The sequence below is a fragment of the Haemaphysalis longicornis genome, unplaced genomic scaffold, assembly GCF_048455015.1.
Source record: "Haemaphysalis longicornis isolate Haplotype H1 unplaced genomic scaffold, Haemaphysalis longicornis Haplotype H1 scaffold_6, whole genome shotgun sequence".
NCBI lineage: Eukaryota > Metazoa > Arthropoda > Arachnida > Ixodida > Ixodidae > Haemaphysalis > Haemaphysalis longicornis.
In genome coordinates this window covers 41,942,236-41,963,579 of record NW_027526407.1, presented here as the reverse complement: position 1 = coordinate 41,963,579, position 21,344 = coordinate 41,942,236, and the positions used below count along the sequence as shown (strand labels likewise).

Here is a 21,344-nt window from a genome sequence, read left to right as displayed (position 1 = left end):
TTGAAGTATCGGCACAGCATCTGGACAGCCACAGTAGATGCATAATGCTACCTTTTATATACCTACTGGTGCAAGTTTGGCCTGGTACTGAATCGATGAGTAAGCCTAAACTTTTCACTGCCACTCTCGAGCACCCGAGATAACTCTAGAGACCACGCTTGCGCACCCCTGGTACTCCCAAGTATACTTGTGTGACAAAGCATGCATTTTGGGCATACTGTGCCCTCTATACAGAGGTCCCAAACACAGCACTTACAGAGTGCATCTCAAGTAACAGGTGGAGAAAGTTTCTACATTCGTGCTGCTTCATTTCGGCATCAGCAGTGCAGCCATGATGAGTCACAATCAACCAAGGGGAATTTCATCATCTGTTTTAGCTTCCAGCTGCTGCTGTGTGTAATTATAGTGGAGAATATTACTGCAACATGTTTTCGAACCACCTGGACCTTTTATTAGCAGCTAATTACTTTTTTAATCAATTTGGTGTTAATCCTCTCACCATCCAAACAAATTTTTTTATTGGATAAGATAGTCCTGTACAAAAATGTTCAGACGTCCTTCAGAGCGTTGCAGTAGATTTTTAGCATAACATTTTCAAGAAAAAAAAAAAAACTGGTAGGGAGGTCGAATCAGGCAGAAAAAAAACTTGGCAGTGACAGTGGAAAAGTAAGAATACCGCACCAAATCATGCCACTGGCTGTAATACAACAGCGATATCATTAGAGATCTTCATCAAGCACCCACGAGTAGAAGGAAATGTATTTTACGCTTACATGCAGTTTAGTATATTCCCTATTTACACTCGAGTTATGCTGGCTGAAGGGACTTGTACAAAAGAGAGCACTCCATGCGGAAGGGATCACTTATACTTTCGCTAGTTCTTCAGTGCTATTTCTGTTAGAACTAGGAGTTATTTGACATCTTACCGATCTACCAACGCATTTCAAGTTGCTATGCATAGCTGCTCGTGTCATTATATGGTCTGCTGTTTCTGCAATCAAGAAAACTACCAGAAAAGGCAAATACTTGCCTCGCTACTTCTTCTGTAAAGCACAAAACGAAGGCAAAAGCAGCCAAAATGTGGAAGTTAAATTGAGTGAGCGGCGAAGTTGAGGTTACGAAAAGTTATCAAAGAAGCATGTGTAGGACATGCCACAGAATAAGTGAAAGCCTTCTATGAACAACAGTTTCTAAAAGCGTTGCTCAATAAGCTTCAACTTTATATAAGGTACATTTTTTCCTTTTAACTTGATGTTGATTGTAGGGGGTCCACAAGCCAATGCTACACAGGCAATGAGGGGCACCGTAGTGGAGGGCTCCGGATTAATTCTGGCCGCATGAGGATCTTTAAAGTGCACCCAAATCTCAAACAAACAGTTTTAACTTGATGTGACCGATTATGTTTACAAGTCCCAGTGCAGGCTTACAGCGTTCCAATGGCTATTCAGCAGTAAATTCTATAGCAGTGGATAGCAGACATCTACCAGAATACCTGCAATCTAACCTAATAACCCGACATCTATACGAACATCTATATTTAAAAATTGCCTTGACCAGTGCCAAGCCCATTTTCTCTGCCGTTCAGAAGATACCCAATATCTACAGCCTCTGGCTTCAGAGCCACCACCAGTGCTGGAGTGTAGCGAACTATCTGCTTGCAGAGCCCATCTGCCTGCCGACTGTTGACTGATTGCCATGCATTCCTGGAAATGAACAAGCTGAGGTTTTGTTTTCTAAGCAGCCAAGCGATGCTACTTCACCGTGTTAACAGTTCAATCCACCTGTCACTATCGGTAATAGGTTAACTGGGAAATGCTCTCACCAGAAGTCAGAAAGGCGGACTGAGAAAATCGCTACGAATTTAAAGATATCAAAGTAGATGCAGTCAAAACAGTTTTCAGTTATTAAGCAAAAATATTCCCCTAATTGATTAATGCGGACTTCTGGGCAAGTTGGTATTGCACTGCTGACAAGTAAAGCGCAAAAAATTACACAAGGGACAAAGAAGGACAACTGAGACAAACGCTTCACCAGAAATCGTCAGCAATATACACAGTGATACCACCTTTCCACTACATGACAATCTGTGCAACTGCATCGAGTGCAATTTTTATTCACCGGAATGCACTTAAATCACTTAGCACTCATGTGATTTAGGCACAGTTAAGTGCCCTTCAATCTGGTGTAAAAAAAAGTTTCGGCATCAAATAGGAAAGATTCCATTAGTAGATGCCGACAAAACGATTGTTTTTATCAGGAGACAGATGAAACAGTTGAATGACACAATGAAACAAAATAAGATCAAAAGCAAAGCACAAGTGAAGCATTTGTGCTTGTGCGAGTGTTGTGCCAAGTGTTTCTTTCCCCGGTGCTGCCACACAATGCCTCGGAGCGTGCTGCATGCGTGGAACCGAATGTGCAGCGTGCTCGATTTGGTGGCCGAGCAGTGCTGAAACGTTTGGGGCTCACCCACTACGAGCTGGCGTTTTGTAAACGTGCGTTTCGGGCTGTGTCACAAGGTGGAGCAAGCTTTTGAAGAGTTTCCGTGAAAGGGCCTCATGAACCACGGTCTTAACTGGTGTGAAAATAACAAAGGGGGGACAATATCCTGTAAGACTTCACGTTGTCAAGAGAAGCTGCAACTTGACCCTCAGCGACACAGCGTACACGCGACTTTTAAGAGCATTTTTGTGAGTTGCAATTTTAGTCATCTCCCCTTGAACCACTCAGCCAGCATTCCCATTTCGTGGTCTACGGTAGAAAGTGCGAATGCTGGCTGAGCGGTTCAAGTAGGGTTCAAGAACGCCTTCTTGACACTCTAAATGCTCGGTGCATCAAGTTGGTGTTCTTCGTTTTACATTTTCTTCTAGTTAAAATGACTTCTATCGTAGGAATGGTTAGGAAGCTGTGGTCACATTTACGATAGCGTTTTTTACGAGTTGGACACGACCTGAATTTCCAACGACTTCTGGGATTGAGTTTTTTTTTATGGTTTGTAAGTGAAATTTTGGTTATCAAAAACACACACGCAGTTTCGAATTTTTCTGGTGGCTACAGCCTAATGCGGTGTCACAAAGGGATAATAAAGAGGAAGGCTAGCCCATTAGTAGACAGAATAGTTTGAGAGTTTTCGGAAATGAAGTGAAATTGTTGAACACAGTAGGGAAAGTAAAGGAAAAAAAAAATTTCGGTACTATTAACAATGTGCTCCGATAGACAAAATAGCACCTAAGAAAAACGTTCAAATTTCTGGTTGTATTGCCTGTCAGGGGGGCGTTTGCGTTTCGTCCTCTGCAAGTCATATCTAGCGTTATAACACTGTTGCATTTTGGTACTTGATGTCCTGCGCACCTGCTGTGGCTAATGCCCATAAATTTAGATCCCTGGGCCAGCTATTCCAAGCCAAAAAAAAATCTGGGGTCCATTTAAACCTGCCAAAAACAATTTGTTCATTTTGAACCAACAGGAAATTCGAATACTTTCAATTGGGCCATTTCTGTTTTTGGCAAGTCAAATTGGGCCCCGCAATTGATATTTTGGGCTAGGTTCCACCCCATTTGGGTGCTTGTTCTCATTTTCGAGACATTCATTAGCACATTTACTGTTTCCCTGCTGCAAGAATGTTGACTAAAAAAAAAACGAATACACAGTGGTACGTTGTACCACAGTGTGTAGAAACAGCCAAGCATGTGAAGTCATGCTTATCAAAAGAAAAAGATGCAGGTTGAGAAATGAAGCTGTGCATTCGATGGTAAAGCAATCTGCAAAATTTCATGCATGCCATGGCTGCTTCCGCATTCAAAGCATAGAGATCCCCAAGAACATTGTTACGCACCAAGTCTTAGATTTTGTGGTTGCTCTATGTCCCCCTGCTGGTCGCTACTTTGGAAAAAAGCGGGTTTGAAACATGTTCTTCATCGAGGAAGACTGAAAAACAAGAATTTATCAAGGGAATGTTGGCTAGGTGGGTTGAATCTTGCGGCAGTCATTAAATGCATAGTGTAACCTTTGATGTTGACTGTTTCGTACAGAGAGAACTTTCCTCAAGCAAGATGTATTCACAGTTCGATATTAAAATCCAACTGCTCTACCTGTGTACATGACAAAAGCCAACGTTTCAACAATTCAAAATGCTGAAACGAACATGAAATGTTTTGAAAAGTACTTGCAGGAGTAGCCATTCTCCAAGCTCAAAAGAAAATGGGTAACGAGTCCTGCTAATTAACAATTAAATTTGCTGCATAGCCGAAAGCAATATTACAAATAGGGATTGAATTTCAGCACTTGCCAATGAATACAGAAAAGTTTGGGTTAATTCTAAAACTGATCTCGTTAATGCCAAATAGTGTAAATTTAAGATTTGGTTGTCCACAGTTCTGGAAAGTTATGTAAAGCTGCGGAGACTAGGTCAGCTCAAAGCGTAATGTTAGCCTGCCACATACTTGCATTCGTGCTACAAAGCCAAGAGGAGAGTTAGCAGAAACTTAGCTGCTCGTCCAATGGCTACTCGTGGAGTTTGCCTACTCAAACTATTTATGTAGGCTTCAAAAATGTGAAAAAGATATGTACTAGTTGCAATGCATTCAATGAGTACACCTTCAGTCAGCAAAAGCCCTACGATTGTAGCAGCACGGGTGATACATTGTATTCGGGAGGCTCTGGGTTTGACCCATTTACACCCAAATTTACCTTATTCTTTTCGCACTATCAGCCATTTTGTCTGCATGTCTCAGTTACACCTACATCAAATTTTTGACCCACTGAATTATCTAATACTTTCACATTAAAACTGTACGACAAATACAATACTAAACACTATTTGCAAAGTATTCCAATTAAGTTTTAAATATTCGCGCACCTACAACACAAATCTGTAAGTGCCTGCCAAATCAACTGTGTTAAGTACTTATCGTATTATCCATTCACGAAACAGAAACTGCCCATCAGATTGAGGGGCAATAATTTTATTTGTTCTACCATTTTCCAGAACTGTGTGCCTGCTCTCAGGTGTGGTGAAAAATGATGCATCCAAGTGGCTTGAATATTAGCTAGGAAGTTCACTTGCATCAGTCTATGAGAAACCCAACTATTTCACCATGTCTCAGATGGTATGCAAACCAGCGATGTAACTAAAACATTGACAGATTTCTTTTCACCTGGCAGCAAAATTTAATAACCAGAAACAAAAAAGCCAACTTGTGTGAAGAAAACTCACCTGGACCAGCTTCTCGAGCTTCTTGGCAATCGCAGCCCCACAGTCGGGATGGGCCTTGCCGAAGTTGGCGACAGCTCGCTGGCGAATGAAGTCCTGAGCGTCCTTCAGGTGGTTGGCGATGTTCGACGTCAGGCGGTCACGCTCCTCGGCGTTCAGCATCTGGGCGGGAGAAAACGACGGTAAGGTAAATTGATTGATTGCAGGGTTTAACGCGCCGACGCAATGCAGGCGATGAGGCGCGTTGTAGTGGAGGGCTACGGATTAATTTTGACCACTTGGGGATCTTTAACGTGCACTGAAATCTGGTACACACGGGCATTTTTGCTTTTCACCTCCATAAGAAAAGCGGCCGCCACGGCCGGGAATTGGAACCACGACCTCGTGCTCAGCTGCGCAATGCCTCAAACACTGAGCCACTGCAGCGGGTTAGTAAAGTAAGTTAAAGGGACAGACAACCGATTTTTGTCGAGTATATATTCTCTATCCCAAATGAAAGGGCATCACTTAAAGCACCTTGACGAGAAACGGTTTTGCTGATAACGCTCTAGAACTTTTTAAATCGAATTTTTTGATCTACGAGCCGTATGTGTCCCTCCAAAAAACTAATGCTGGCAACCATGACATAGAGTAGCTCGAACATACTTTTGTCTGTATGCGAAATAAAAAACGATATTTATGTGTGTTTTTAATGCAACGGTCTATTTTGCACGAATGCGCCATCTGTTGGGATAGACGATAGGTAGAATCTGGCTTCACGTTGTGGAGGCGCGGGAAGTTCGATTCTCCCCGGGCGCGATGTTTTTTTTTTTTTTTTAAGCTGCCGTTGGCGTATTTGGAAACTGGAATCAAATATTTTGGCAGAACGAACGCCCCTGACTTGGACAGAATCGTCAAAGCTCCTTCGCTGGGTCTGTTCACTGAACGCTGCCGTTGATTCTGGGCACGGTGGCTCAGTTAGCCACACTGAGAGCAACCCAGCGGCGGCGGGCGGCGTGTCTTTAGAATTTTCAAAGTAATGTTTAGAAATACATACTATTTAACCTTGTACAAATACTTGTGTTAAAAGGTTTTCAATACGTAAATAAACGTTTCAGCAGTCACAGTAGCTGTTAGGTTTGCAGGTCACGTGACAGGGACACATTGTAGTGTCAAGTTTCGACACTACGAACTACCAGCCTTCCGATTTCAGGAAGTTTGCTGCCAAATTAAAATTATTTCCCCCAGTTTGTTTAGAAATTGCTTGTGGTTACTGGGCTATATAAAACGCTGGCTTTCATATGAGCTAGAGAAAATATACGCGACAGAAATCGGTTGTCTGTCCCTTTATTGTTGAAAGGGAGCTTGAGGTGTAAAACTAATTGTGGGCTCAATCCAAGAAAACAATACCGTCACATTATTAAAAACGCAAGCTAAATAGGGCAAGTAACTTGGGCTTCTAGGAGTAACAATACGGAGGTTCTAAAAATATGCATTTGAAAAAAAGTTCTGAAATGGTTGGAATGCTGTGCAACAATTTTAGAGCAAAATTGTATGGTTCTGATTTTCTCAGACCACACTTTTTAGCAGGATTTATAAACTCTGAATAGCTTGTGCGAGCTTCAATTTTTTTTTTCCGATCATAGTATCAATTCAGGTGCCTTAGATAATGGTTTCCTGATCTTGCAAACAGTTTCGATATGTTTGATCATGGTGTACTGAGTGAACTGCTGCCATTATTGCAGCAAGAAATTTAGACTGCAGACCAAAATTTCATTCGTGTTGTGTACTCCTCTCTTGTCCCATTTAATTTGCGCTGGTAAATCATGAATGTATACCAACTAGCCCAGTTCTCGACCTTGTTGCAAAATTTCATTCTTGGATTGCAGATCCAAATTGCATGCTGGTCCCTTGGCCTCTTGCAGATGCCAAGAACATAAGTAGGGTGGGTTGAAGTGCTGTCATACGTCCAGGAAGGTTTATAGGCAAACAACTAAACCAGATTGACTATAGCAAAGCCATCACAGCAGTCGTGTTCAATGCTGGCAATGTATCTTTAGATAACAGCTGCCAAACTGAGAGCAGGTGAACAGACTTAACATACAATAAGCCTTGTTGGCATTAAGACTATCTAGCAGTTTATTAAAATCATTGCCTGTGTACACTGCAGGGAAAAAACCGAAAATTAGTAGAACTTGGCCATTCTCAGGGCCTGTAAAATGGTTTCAAGATTTTAAACAAGAATATTTTTCCATTTTCTGTTAGAGAGGTGCAAACGTACAGAGAGGAGGCATTTGCAAAAACAAAATGTCCCATGCTATGAACAAGACGCAAGCCATTCTGTTACAGAATATATTAAAATTTCCTGATGCATACATCCCACCAGATAAAAACCTACATACAATTTAACCCTATATCAGCACGAATTTCACTGATGACTGAACTGTTACTTTTGGTTGCATAGTGTCACCTGTTATCTGGGATCCTCAAATACAGAAAAACTGCTAAAGCTTCACGTCTTCAACAGCACTGCAGCCTCCTGAGCAAAACCCCTCCCTCTTGCACGGTCAGACTCGTCTGGACCCCCGCCCACTCAAATCTCCTGGGCAACGACACAGCCCATGCAATGGCCCACACTCACCAACCAGGCCCCAAAGAAGGAGCAATGCCGACTGAGACCTTCCAAGAAATAACCCAATATTATAGATTAGTAGAAGGACCTTTCCCCCCCCAACCCAACGCAGTTTGTCTAAAATGCAGGAACACACATTAAGACGAATTCAAACAAACACATTCCCAAATACAGTACGACTAAATCATCTATTCCCCACACAATACTCCCTGGGTGTGCGTTTTGCGGCAATTCAGACGCATTCTATGACATCGTCTGGGTGTGCGACCGAAATCCCGACAGTCCCTCCATTCCCAACCCTTCCCGTGAGCATTGGAAGAAGATGTTAATGTAAGCTCGAGCCTCGGTGACCAGATGATCTTGGTTGACTTAGCAGACAGTGCCAGGACTGCACATGATCTCTCTCTCTCTCTCTCTCTCTCTCTCTCTCTCTCTCTCTCTCTCTCTCTCTCTCTCTCTCTCTCTCTCTCTCTCTCTCCTCTCTCTCTCTCTCTCTCTCTCTCTCTCTCTCTCTCTCTCTCTCTCATGCATTTAACCCCTGATAATGTTTGCATAATCTAAAGAGTCTACCCTTTAAATGTGCTTCCTACTGGGCCACATTCCAATCCTTATATCAGATATAAAGCGTACACAAAACACCACAACACATTTTACCACCTATAATAGTAAACACCATACTAGGATAACAAAACTATGACTATCATTCCCATTTTTTTTTAAATGCAATGAGCAGCTGCTTGTTTTAACATTTAAGATATTAATTAGAGGTAACTAGATAACTGTGATTTAATTACAAGTTATGCTTGTTTTTAACAGTGCACAAAATTATAGCGCACATCACTAGAGTGCACATCACATCACATATAGTGCGCATCACTGGAAAGAATATTGAACACTTGGACTTGCTAGCCCACTTTTGTAACATGCCCTCTCTCCACCAACGCACCTCGCATCAAATTCAGAGGCGAAAGACTAAACTTGGGTGGACTACAAATTCGAGTGGACTATAAATCCATCGGAGATTGACGCAAGACTAACCTTCCAGAAGTTGCCCGGCTGGGTGAAGTTGTCCTCGTCAGCGCTGTTCCAGCGGTCCACATCACCCGTAAGTTCGTGGCGGGCCTCCTTCCACTTCGGGTTGTCCACGGGGCCGTGGAAGCTGTTCGGGAAGTAGTTGGGGGCTCCGTCTGCGAGAAGCCATAGGACGCCATGTTGTAAATGATGGGAGAGCACGAGGTCAATTAAAGATTGCAGGTAGTGCATCATTCTAAACGTTTTCGCCTCAACCAAAGCGCTGGAAATGAGAAGCTATAAAGCTAGCTACCCCGATGGAGAAGAAAAGTTTATCAGAAAACTGCAATAGCAAACCAGCAGTAAAAATAATGTTCTTGCAGCTCCTGTACTGAAGTCAGAGCTATAAAATAATGTTGTGAAGAAACTGTAACCTTACCACCAAGAAAATTTAACTTTAACTTTGACCTCTGTGTAGCAGGTGTGGAGAGGCCCTATCCATCGTTCACACTCATTCAATGCAAGGCACTTGACACAACACGATGCAAACACTTCCCACAACTATACTGACTACACATCCCATTACACCCAGCATTTTTCCTGTCTGATGATCCCATGTTTTTTATCAAGCGCATTTTTAAATATTTAGAAGTTAAATTTTTAGACCTAATTTCATACCACGAATGATCACTCCCTGGCCATGCCATGCTCATTGTCGCTTGCAGATTTTATTTTTGTTCTTGCCGACTTATCTTAGTGTTTACGATTTCACCTCTCATATATAACCATCGTTTTGGCGCTCTTTGCCCCAGTTGGCCTTGCGCCATTAACATCTAACCATCATCAAGGAACTTTAAAGGAACTTGCAGCAGGCTGCAAATCAACCTGTCTACCGTCACTAGCCGCTGTAGATAACACGTCTGATTCAGTTCACATAGCACCAGGCTTTCGCAGCCGTGTTTTTCAGAAGATAATACAGCAGCCGACCTATTTTTCAGACCTGGAGGGGAACAAGAAATAGCCCGAATAAAAGGGAAGTCAGAAAAATACGTGAATCATTACCCTAACACAACTGACGGTTCATCAAGAAAGTCCAAAATATCCAGCAAGTTTGAATTTTGAGACTCCCAAAAAATGGTAGGCTACTGTATTCGCAAGATGCAAGAACGACGTGTTCATTGTAATCGTGGCTGTTGAAAATACGATAGCACAATTCAAACTCTGTCTTCCTGTTCAGAATCAATTCTCATGTGTGTGAACAAAGCGATTGCTATACTGACTGCAGCTGATTTGATGCAATTTTCTGTTGCCCCATTTTGCCAACAGAGGGTCAAGCTAGGTTACACGTAATGTTTTTGCACCGTCTGTACTGAAGCCATAGCTATGAAAAAAAAAACAATAACGTTCTGGAGGAACTTTAACAAAATTTGCTGCAGGCCGCAAATCAACCCATCTACTACCACCAGCCACTGTAGATAAGTGATTCAATTCACACAACATTAGGATTTTACATCTGCTTTTTTTCTTTTTCAGAAGCCAATGATCACGAGCTACAAGAATGATTTGTTTACTGTTATCATGGCTGTTAAAAATATCACAGCACAATTCAAATTTTGATGATGATTTTGGGTTTAATGGTGCAAGGCCGACAAAGGCAAAGAGCGCCATGACAATGATGAAAGAGATGAGAAGGATTTGTAAAGGAGGCACTAGTTTAAAAAACTGTACTCAGGGGGTTGGTGTAGAGGGCCATAATTTTGTTCTCACATACAAGAATTGATTTAGAACAGTAAGACCAAGCAATTGCATGCCCTGCTCGTAAACGCTAGGAGTCATATCTTGCTATACTGACTGCAGCTGATTTGATACAACTGTCTGTTGCCCCATTTCCCCAACAGAGTGTTAAGCTGGTTACATTCCAAATTTCGCACCTGGAAGAAGTGAGCTACGTGCTTGCTCCATCTGTAACAGTTATCGAGGTCCTGCGGTGAATTCATTAATTATGCAGCATATTTTTCAGTCAAACTTTTTTACAGGGCTGGGTGGTTGTCTGCTGAGACCTTCAGGTAAACTGAACAAAGAGGTAGTCACAGCCTCATTTTTTTTGGTGACAAATTGTCAGAAATACCAAAAGAAGTAGCTTTCCTGTCCCGAAACATTTTAAGAGCCTCACTGCTTTTGAAAGGACATGATCCCAGAATGCCACAAAAAGCAGCGACAAATTCAGACTACCATGCGTTGTTAGTACAAAATCTGAGCAACACAGAATGATGGCAGCTTTTAAAAGAGCAAATTCAGAATTCCCGTTGTGAATTTACCTTAAGGGGGGACACTGCTCTTAATAAAAACTTTAATTTTGAAGTAAACTGAAATTTGTCAGTCTTGCTGGTTTTCCCCCCACAGACTTCAAATATGGCGTTATTTTTTTTAGTTCACCAATTAGTTCGAGATAATTAGAGGTAATTAACCATTTTTGGAGAAACCATAGACAAAATGGTGTTGGTCATGAAACTAATCTTTACATTTTTCAGCACTATGAACCCTGGTGAGTGCAATAAGAGAATCAGTTTTTTGATGCATCACTTAGAACTAATTTTACAGCTCATTAAACTTTGGTGGCGCCAGTGGCAAGGGACCATTTTGAGCGCCCATTTCAAACACCAAAGTTTAACGAGCTGTAAAATTAGTTCCAAGCGATGCATCAAAAAACTGATTGTCTTATTGCACTTACCAGGGTTCATAGTGTTGGAAAATGTAAAGATCACAGTTTTATGACCAACACTGTTTTGTCTATTGTTCCTCCAAAAATGGCTGATTACATCTAATTACCTCGGGAACTGATTGGCCAACTAAAAAAAAAATGCCATATTTGAAATCGGCGGAGAAAAAGCTGCAAGATTGACAAGTTTCACAAAGTTTATTTAAAAACTAAAAAAGATTAAAAGCAGTGTCCACCCTTAACCTTGTGTTTACCAGCTCAACCGTTCGCATTACGTTTGATTAATGAGAAACCAGCCTTTTCCCAAACCTGTGCGATGCCGCCATATCCTCAAAACCACTCATGTCACCTGCATCAAAACAACTGCGCCTTGCATGCTTTAACGGGTTTTTACTAATCATTAATCTCTGAACTCTGCTTGTAAAATCATCCTGTCGCTGGAATTTGTGCCTCCTCGTGTAACTTGAAGTGGTGTCATTTTCTACATAAACCAACATGAAGGCAACTTGTACGGCTTTACTGAATCCAGTGGAACGCAGCTGGAGGGTACAGTATCAGAAGTTTCTGGGCCAGGCTAAAAATTTACGGGCCAACACGGGAGCTTACATCTACGGAAGCTTACTTCTAGATTCAGACAAATGCTTTATGCCCGTAAGCTAGGAAAACCAGTTTGTTTTCTTACTGGCATAAAATATTGCAGCCGCACTTGAATGTTCCTAATGACAGCGATCTCAAAATGTCTGGCATGGCCTAGATACTTTTGATGATGAGTGTACATGTTATTCTGCGGGAAGGCAGTGTTTACCTGAAGTTTAAGCAATCCAAAAAACTCCACAACCAGCTTTTTTTGCAGACACTCACTGAACAGCTAGTTCTAATGCCCAAAGAGTTAGCTTCAGGAACAAAATGGATACCTACCTTGTTTCTGGATGTTCATGAAGCCATCCCGCTCGTAGTTCCTGTCGCTGGCCTTGTACGGGCAGTTCACAGGGATCTGCATGAAGTTCGGTCCAAGGCGGTGGCGGTGCGTGTCGCTGTACGAGAACAGACGTCCCTGAAAAGAAAGAAGAGGGTTCGTAGGATTGGCACCCTTGTTAAACCAAAAAGAAGACGCATTTTTCCACTGTGGACTGCAAATATCCACGGCTCTAAAGGAGCCTAATCGGCAAATGCTTCATTCTACTTCATACATTCCTCGCACTGCTACTAAGGTTTCCTCAACATTTGTTCCTCGACACTAAAAAAAATACAAGATTTAACTCTGAGAAGATGTGTTTTGAATTAACGCATAAGCGACTGTCAAGTGAAATGAAAATTGCCTTGGCTACAATTGTCTTGATTTGATCGATTGTGGGGTTAAACAAGCCGATGGTGCACAGGCGATGAGGTGCGCCATAGTGGAGGGCTCCGGATTAATTTTGACCACGTGGGGATCTTTAACATGCGCTGAAATCTCAAGCACATGGGCGTTTTTGCTTTTCGCCTCCACCAGAAAAGTGGACGCCGCGGCCGGGAATCTAACCCGCGTCCTCGTACTCTTCGCTAAAATTGTCAGGTTTAGCTAAACATTTCCCTGTGCTGCAGCTCAGAGCTTGCTGCAGTTTACAAAAATAGATGCCTGCAATTTTAAAACAAAAAGTTTGAAGTGTCATTACATGTGACAAAGTGTACAGTAAGCAGCGGCTATATTGGCATGTGGTTACACAGTAGGGACAGGGCCCACCAAAACTTGTGGCCAGAAATATCTTCAGAAGAAAGTGGAAGTGCAACAGGTGAGACTGAACGAGAAGAATACAAACAGTTACACTGGACAAAGTGCAAGTGCTTGTATTCTCGTTCCATATCATTTGTTGCACTGCCGCATCCTTCTAAGTAATCTACCAACCAGCCCAAGTGTAAACTCGCACTGAAAGCATAGCGTAGTAACTACCGAGGACGAAGTGAGGACGGGACAAACGCTCTGTTGTTACTGCACTATGTTTTTTGCGTTACTACAAACCAACACGCCCAAACCTTTTATGCTCCCAAGTTTCAACTCTTCAGAAAAATCTGCTCACTGCACAAAACAGCCATCGATATAGGTGGCACTCGCACTGTGGCTAGCATGCACAGGTTTAACTAATTACCCATGTACATCCCTGCACAGACCACCCCCTGGTGAATGCCTCATTGACAACTCCAAATAATCGATGCATTGTGGGTTTTCTCCCTCGCTTGTCCGAAACAAAAAAAGCAGCCGACTTCAAACGCCAAAATTTGGGTTCAAAAGTTGTGTCTCGGAGTGTTTCGGATTCATTCAGGCCACATGGGATCTTCAACACGTGCCAAAACCTCAACACCTGGGCATTGTAGTTAAGGCGAGAAGTTGAAAGGAACTAGAACTTAAGGAGGGCTTAATTTAAAGAGAACCAAAAAGGTTAGCCCCTTTATGGTGCGTGACAAAAATGCGTGACTTTTGACCTCTCGCGTGTGCCTCCGACTGGCCTTCAAAAGTGAATAGTTCAACCTCCCATTTCTTTTGATACGTGTGTGCATAGTTACAAATAAATTACAAGGAGCCCTAAACTTTGACAAAAGGTTTCTTACAAAATTGGTGAAGGAAAAAGAAAGCACGTTTGTGGGTCTGACCAAGCTACCCCGCCTTTGGAGGTGTAAACAAGCGAACCAAACATGCAACAGGAAATCTGTTCAACCCACGTAAGATAGTACATTAAAACAATGAGATATATTCACATCAAGATGGCAAGTTGGGAGAGTTGGTACGGGTTCAGAAAAAACAACCAGCGCAAGAAAGACGAGGATAAGGAAAGCTACATACAGCGCTGCACTCACAACCAAAATTTTTTATAAAAAAGTAAACATATACAAAAACCGTGCATGTCAACACAGTTCCATTCCAGAAGGGATCAATACACAAGCCTGCAACTTGTGAAGTCACATGTTCTGCAAGATAACAGAGGTCACTTTTGTGCAAGGTCACAAAAGGTTGGCTTATGCAGGATTTACAATTTTTAGATATGTAAAAAGGCTCCGACACCTCCTTTGTATGCTGATTAATGTGTTTTAACAACACGGTTGTGTCAGACAAAGGCAGTGTACAACCACACGTGTCACAGTGAGAAGCCAAGTTAGGAAGGGAAGAGTTCTGGATGGACAGACAATGCTCGCACAGTCTGTTATGTCTGGAGAACTGTTATGTCTGGAGAACTGTTATGTCTGGAAACATTGTTTCCAGCCGGGTCGTTGGCGCAGCCAAGCCAGTGCCAGTGGCCTTGTTTTCTTTTTGTGCGACGACAGGGTAGCCGATTTCACTGTCGGATAAGTTAAGCATAAATAACGCTGTCAAACATAGGGAACAACAGGCAGACATTGCCAGAAGTACAGGGCTGTCTAAGCAGATGGTCCGCTCTACCGTTAAGAACAAGGCCGCTGCCTATAAACGCGACTCCGGTGAGATTGAACAGCACTACCGAATGTGCGAAGTGGTGCACCCGGAGTCGAGTGTGCCCTCGTCAGTTTTTTAAGTGCGAATGCACTTTATAAGCGACCCCGAACCTTCCGCCATCCGCATAGCAACAGCTGCGGGTGCGCGCGCTTTTCGTCTTCCTTAGCAACGGAGGGAGATGGGTGCGCGCTGCCTGGCCGCTAACATGGCACATACCCACGTGGGAGACTGGCCAGGAATAAGTGCGAATGCACTTCTTAAGCGAGCCTGAATCGTCGCGCTCGCATAGCGCCTCCTCTCCCCCCTCGCCTACTCTCCTAAAGCCCCTTTACTACTCTCCAGCTCGCAACAACCTCTCTCGGCGCGCCAGCCAGGCCACTACACTATATAAAAAAACAGCATCCGGCGCCAGGTTTCGATCTGCGGACTTTGCGGCCGCAGCGCGACGCTCTACCGACTAAGCCACGGACGCGACGTTGATATCAGTGTTAGTAACGCGCCTTATATCTTTAACGCATTCAAACTACGTCGTCAGCGGCGTGCGTTGGCGACTCAGCGGCGTTATAGCGGCTTGATAACTGTGTGGTGTACACGTGATACTACAAACCCGCTAGTTCTGCATTCTCTCACGTGACTGCGCCTCCTCTCCCTTCACTCCGGTCGGCGCTTCGCAGCTGCGGTGCGGTGCGGTGCGCTCCTCCTCTCGAACATACACGTTAATTCACCAAGATTTCCGCAGAGGGACAAACGAGGCTTGTTAAGCCGAACGTGATCATGAGGGGGTGTTAATGTAATTAACGGGCAAAATGCCACCAAGCTTCAACAAACTCCCCCTCATAGCATCACCCCGTGCTTCGCACTTCCTCATACTCCCCTTCGGGGGAATGCGGGGGAATTTTTTTATGTAATAAAGAACTCTGGTTCAGTGAAGTTCAGTCTATTATTCCCACGCATGCATCGTTCCCATTCCGTTCGGTGAAAAAGGGAAAGGGGAGTTTGTTCCCATCCATTGTGTGCAATCTGCCGGTGGCCGTGCGCAGTCCAACTGGTCTAACTTTCGATTTCACAGCTGTTTGTCATCAGATTTTCTATCAGTTGTTTCAATGGCCAGACTAAAATAAAATGTGGAAGCTGCCTTGGGGAATGTCAGGCAGCGATCCGATTTGTTTGACGAACAGTTTCGGGTAAACCTGCCTCGTCACAAGGAGATTTAAAAGAGCCTAGAAGATTCTGATGGCCACGACCAATTTTTATAGCTGGTTAATAATTGCTTCTACCTATAATCTTGCTTTATTTGCTCAGCTTATGCATCTTTACACACTTGACCGCATGCACTAGGCCTTTTCCAAGTGCTGTTGCTAAGCTTCGGAAACTTTAGTCGATTCTTTGCCCTTGAGCGAACACTGTGCAGAGGTACTGCAGGCGTGTAGAAAGAAAAAAGTGTCTGTACCATGTACATGCAATATCGGTCAAAGTACCTACTTTTGCGCTCAAAATCGCCAATTTTTGCCAACCGCTTGCGGCGTCCACGCGCGTATTTCAGCTGTTGTATTTTGCATCACTTTTTTTTTTTCCAGCAGACTATACAGAAATAGTGTTTCAAGAGGTAGAGATTGTGAGTGGTCACTGAAAAATTTAGTTCAAAAGCAAACTGAAAATGCAATTTGCCAACCAATGCTTGCAATAAGGCTAGCTGGTTTAATTTCACACAGCCAACGTAGAAACAGTTTAAATGAAAAGATAGGACTTCCGTAACAGCATCGATATCAAGCGTAACCATCCATTGTGTCGATTTCAAAGTTTCTCATGAGAACACCAAAAGCCCACAACTCAGGCAACTTGATCATACAACCACGGTAGAAAAAGTTTGTCTTGCAGATAATGTGGATATTACAAAAATTAAAGCCGTTCCACTCAATGTGAAAGCTGTCGGAAGTGCAGAGCAGTGATTTGCCATAATGGGCTGTAGCGCTGTTATCCGCTTACTGCTACCACCCAATGCAATTCAAATTTCCCACCTTCGCAGTGCTTGCACACCCGCTGCCTGAAACGGCGCCAGTGGGAGTTCTGTTTTTTTGTGCTTGCTCTTCCTCCTGCACGTGCCGGCATTGTACTGCCACTTTTTTTCGTTTACTACCGTAAAAACCAACCCAACGAGCGTTTCTAACTAAATGAATGCAAGCACTGCAGGTTAATTGCGCATATTTTGCCTCAAATGTACCTGCAGTTTTCTTTGCGCTAAACAACGGGGAGATATATGACAAGCACCAGCGATTCGCAAGTTTCGAACGCTTATGACGATATAAATCGCTTGGCTTTCGAAGCCTCTGTGGGACACCACGACGACAGCCACTACGACGGAACGCCGTGTGGCCCTACTCAATCCAGCGAGCGAGCTACAACGACAAGGCGAGCCCCTAAAGTGCTCTGCACTTACTAGTGTTGGAGCGTCCAAACAGACGAACATTTGCGATGGATTACGAAGACGGCGTCTGCGATAGACACTTCATCATTGCAGTATTCATCACCAGCATAGTAAGACCAACCTGCAGCATCTTGTCAGGACTGGGCTCAATGCCTGGCACCAAGTTGGCGGGGCAGAAGGCCAACTGCTCCACCTCGGAGAAGTAGTTCTGGGGGTTGCGGTCCAGAACCAACTTGCCGACCGGAATCAGTGGGAACTCGCTGTGGGGCCACACCTGAGGAGTGAGAGCACGTATGTTGTATAAATCTTCCCCGAGTAGCGGCCCTTTCAGTACATCGTTATTGCCAAGTTAAATATAAACTAAAAAATCAACTACCCCTCTGTTGAAGCGACAACGACGGGGAACGTGAAGCTTTCCAAAATCAAGTTCAACACCAAACGAACCAACCCGGAGCGTGCCCTTTCATTCACAATGATTAGTATGGTTGTAACGAGATTCTTACGTTACATGTATGGTTAAGGTCGTCTTTAGATGGAAATGTGCATTTTCTGTCTACTTTTGCACGCCTATGCACCCTCCTCCAAATATCAACAGTGCTGAAATGGCACGATCGGATAGAAATCGCCTTCATAACGCGAGAAACCTAGGTTAGATTCTGACCACGGGAAGTGTTCCAATTTCCCTTCCTCCACGACCATCATGATCAAAGAAAGTTGGCTTTCCTGCACTGCATTTCGGGTTGACTACAAATGGCATCGGTGAGAGCCTGAAAGCTCCAAAACGCCATTCAACATAAGCAAAGTTATCAATGATGCAGTAGAGGAATACTGTACAGCTATCTGAAGAGCTGGTAATTCACTTTTACAGCACCAAGGTATGACATCTTACTGCAAGCTAAGTAGTAACTTTATTCCTCACTTATGCCCCCATACATTTACAGGAAACTTCTTTTCGGCTCGCATTCTACGCTAGCCATGCTTCACTTTAGCTAACATACACCACAGTTAGCATGCACTTGTTTTGCACAAGGCTTAGACGTGCCAAATTTCCTTGCATTGCTTTGGAGTCGTGCAAAAAAGCAAACCAAAGATTGCAATGTTGTGCGCCAGAGCAAACTTCGATTGTTCTATTCGTAAATTTTGAACCTTTGAAAGCTTGCAATGGTAAAACAGCGCCATAAATAGAGGTTTCCCAACCGCAACACTATTCTTGTACTGTTCAAAGTTTTAGGTTATCAATCAGTTACATCCTGGTTCCAGAAAAATGAGCAGCCATGGGTACACGTGTTTGAAGACAGTTTTTTTTAAGTTGTTAAATTTTTTTGTGGGCACCACTTCAATCCACATCTAAATTGAAATTCCTATTTTAACAGTGCTTGGATAGTACTGGTACCTCCTGAAAAAACATTAGGCAATCCATGTTCGCAAGTTTAGGTGCTCCGAAGCTTGTAGTAGGCAAAGCAGTACATTTCAAGCAAGACCTTTTAATGTGGATTTGGTGGCTTCCCAGCATGCAGATTAAAAGCAGTAGATGTCCGAACCAATTTGTGGACGGCATGGTAGATAGCTTAGCTTATGAAGCTACTCAATTATATGCTGAAAGCAGCCCAAACTTGAATAGTGCTGTGGCTACCATCACCGACGAAAACATCACGGTAACAAATGCAAGCCACAGTTTTGCAAAAGACTGATACTAATACATTGTTATACAAGTACTAGGTGTTGCAAAAAAGCAAAAGCAGGCACACAAAAAATTTACATTAGTATGCATAAAGGTGGCGCCGACTTAGAAGTAGTTCAGACAGCAATGTAGCCTGCACAATTGCTGGCTTTGAAGCTGTCTTTGCTGGTTTTTGTTAGAATTGGAACACTTCACATCATGCATGATCCACTATTACGGATGTAGCTGTGTAATAAGGGAATTTTAATGCGGCCTTAGTGTTAGTTTTTGCAATAGACGAACCATTAGATGTACAAATTGGCCCACAAAACCTTAAGGAAAAGCTCGCTTCGAGTTCAACAAGATATTTCAAGGGAACCCAGAAATGTATACAACTTTTCTATCAGCTGTCACACGCTGACGATTGAAAAAGCTGTATCCATAATTAAACACTACAATGGCTTCACTCAACATTGCGAGCTTGGATCCTATTGGAATATCTTACTGTGGACATTGGAACTACAGCTCCAGATTTACATTAAAATGACTAAAACGACACTGCAGTACAAGTTATTAAACTATTATGTGAACTGTCCATTACCTGAGCAAGCAGGATGGCGTTGAACTTAAGAAGGCAAGGGCATCAGTGATTAACAAATACTGAGCAGTGAGCACTAATCTCACCGGTCTAGTCCCGAATGCACACAGAACTACAAACTAACTGGATGTGTAGCAGCAGCACCAAAGCAAAAATGCCCCAGGAAATATGGAAATAAACAACCTTGTGCAGCAAGTTACTCGGGCCATGCAGACAAAACACAAGTTTGGCTCATTCGAAGGATTGCCTCGTTAGAATCATACTGACACGACTTTTAATTTTCACTTCGCTCGAATAAGCTATATAATAAGGAAAAAAAAGGAAAAGGCGATGAGACCAAGTAGTTCATTTCCCGCAACAGAACCTATGATGTCATTATGCCCAGTCATGAGGCCACCAAATGAGGTCGTATACCCAGTGATGTCATGATGTCATATACCCAGATGTCATATACCCAGTCAGCTGAGGCTGCCAAAACCAAACGCAAATTAGGCAGGGCTTACAAGCTTGCCAAATGAGCTATGTGCACTTAAATTAAGGGCACATTCTTTTTATAGCAGCAAGAAAGGTAGGGTAAACAGTGGAAGTTACGAAAGTACACGTAAACACAGACGTACCGATGTGTACTGCTGTTGGTGCTATGCACACTATGCTTGTTTTAGCTGCACAGCACTGCAGTGCTTCGGGGTTGTCTCAAACAACACTGGCCGATTGGCGTAAGAGACTGTCTTACATGACCCTGTATGTCGAGCGCGCACCACGTTTCACAAAACGACGATTTTTAACCTTAACAAAAACAAGCCAGGTACAAATATGGTCAAAAACAAAGCAAAGGCAGAAAACAGCCCTTGGCGGTATGGTGGCGCCATCTAGGTTCACTAGCGGCAAACAAGGGTTTGCAATCGGTTGCAGAGTAATTCTTATGGGGTTATTGCAGACGTCGCGAAAACACAGTTTGGCGGGAGAATCAAAATGTTAGCTTAAATTGATTAATTTCTCGGTGAATAAAGCATCGTTTGCTTCCTGACAAGCGCGGGGGGCACCATGAAACACGAAATCTTTCGAATAACACAAAATTGTGTTTTGTCTGCATAGCCCTTTCAGCACAATACTGTAATCCCTCATTATAACGAACTCGCTTTACTCGAAATATCACTTTATACGAAATTTCTTCTGGTCCCAACCCAAACATGCATTTTAGGCCGCAATATTCGAAGAGCATGAAGAGCTTGACATTCTTAGAGCGAAGTGGCGAGCGGAGGCGTCGCCGAGCGGCAGCGACTCAGCACAAGTCAGGCTATCAACATGGCGGGTCAACGAAGCTGGCGTTTCCCCGGCGATTTTCTCGGGCCAGTCATGCTCGATTCACGCCATCCGACTTTAAACAAACGGTGAAAATTCGTGGTAGGGTCATTGAATTTTGTTCCTAGACGTTGGTCAATGAGGCGGACGCGGCGGTGCGCAAACACCGACGCTCGAACCGTACAAATAAGCAGTGTCGGCAGAGCGCCAAAGAACTCTTGTGTCTTAATGGCTGCACAGCTCGGGAAAAAAATTGCCCAGTCATCATGCAAAGCCCCTAGTGTAAGACCGGTTGGTTTTTATGATTGCGCTGTGCACCCACAATGAGCGGTTAATCGTTTTTTTTTTTGGCTCAACAAAT

General features: G+C 43.3%; 1 protein-coding gene across 1 annotated transcript in view; it reads right to left on the bottom strand.

Annotated features, from left to right (window-relative positions):
• The window catches only part of LOC144142522 (catalase-like), a 67,643-nt gene that overhangs the window by 2,144 nt on the left and 44,155 nt on the right, over positions 1-21,344 (bottom strand). The window contains exons 7-10 of the mRNA XM_077674102.1: positions 17,545-17,697; positions 12,472-12,607; positions 8,862-9,010; positions 5,216-5,374 (exon numbers count right to left, since the gene is read on the bottom strand). Coding sequence (XP_077530228.1) covers positions 5,216-5,374; positions 8,862-9,010; positions 12,472-12,607; positions 17,545-17,697 — 597 coding nt within the window. The remainder of the gene's footprint in view (positions 1-5,215; positions 5,375-8,861; positions 9,011-12,471; positions 12,608-17,544; positions 17,698-21,344) is intronic.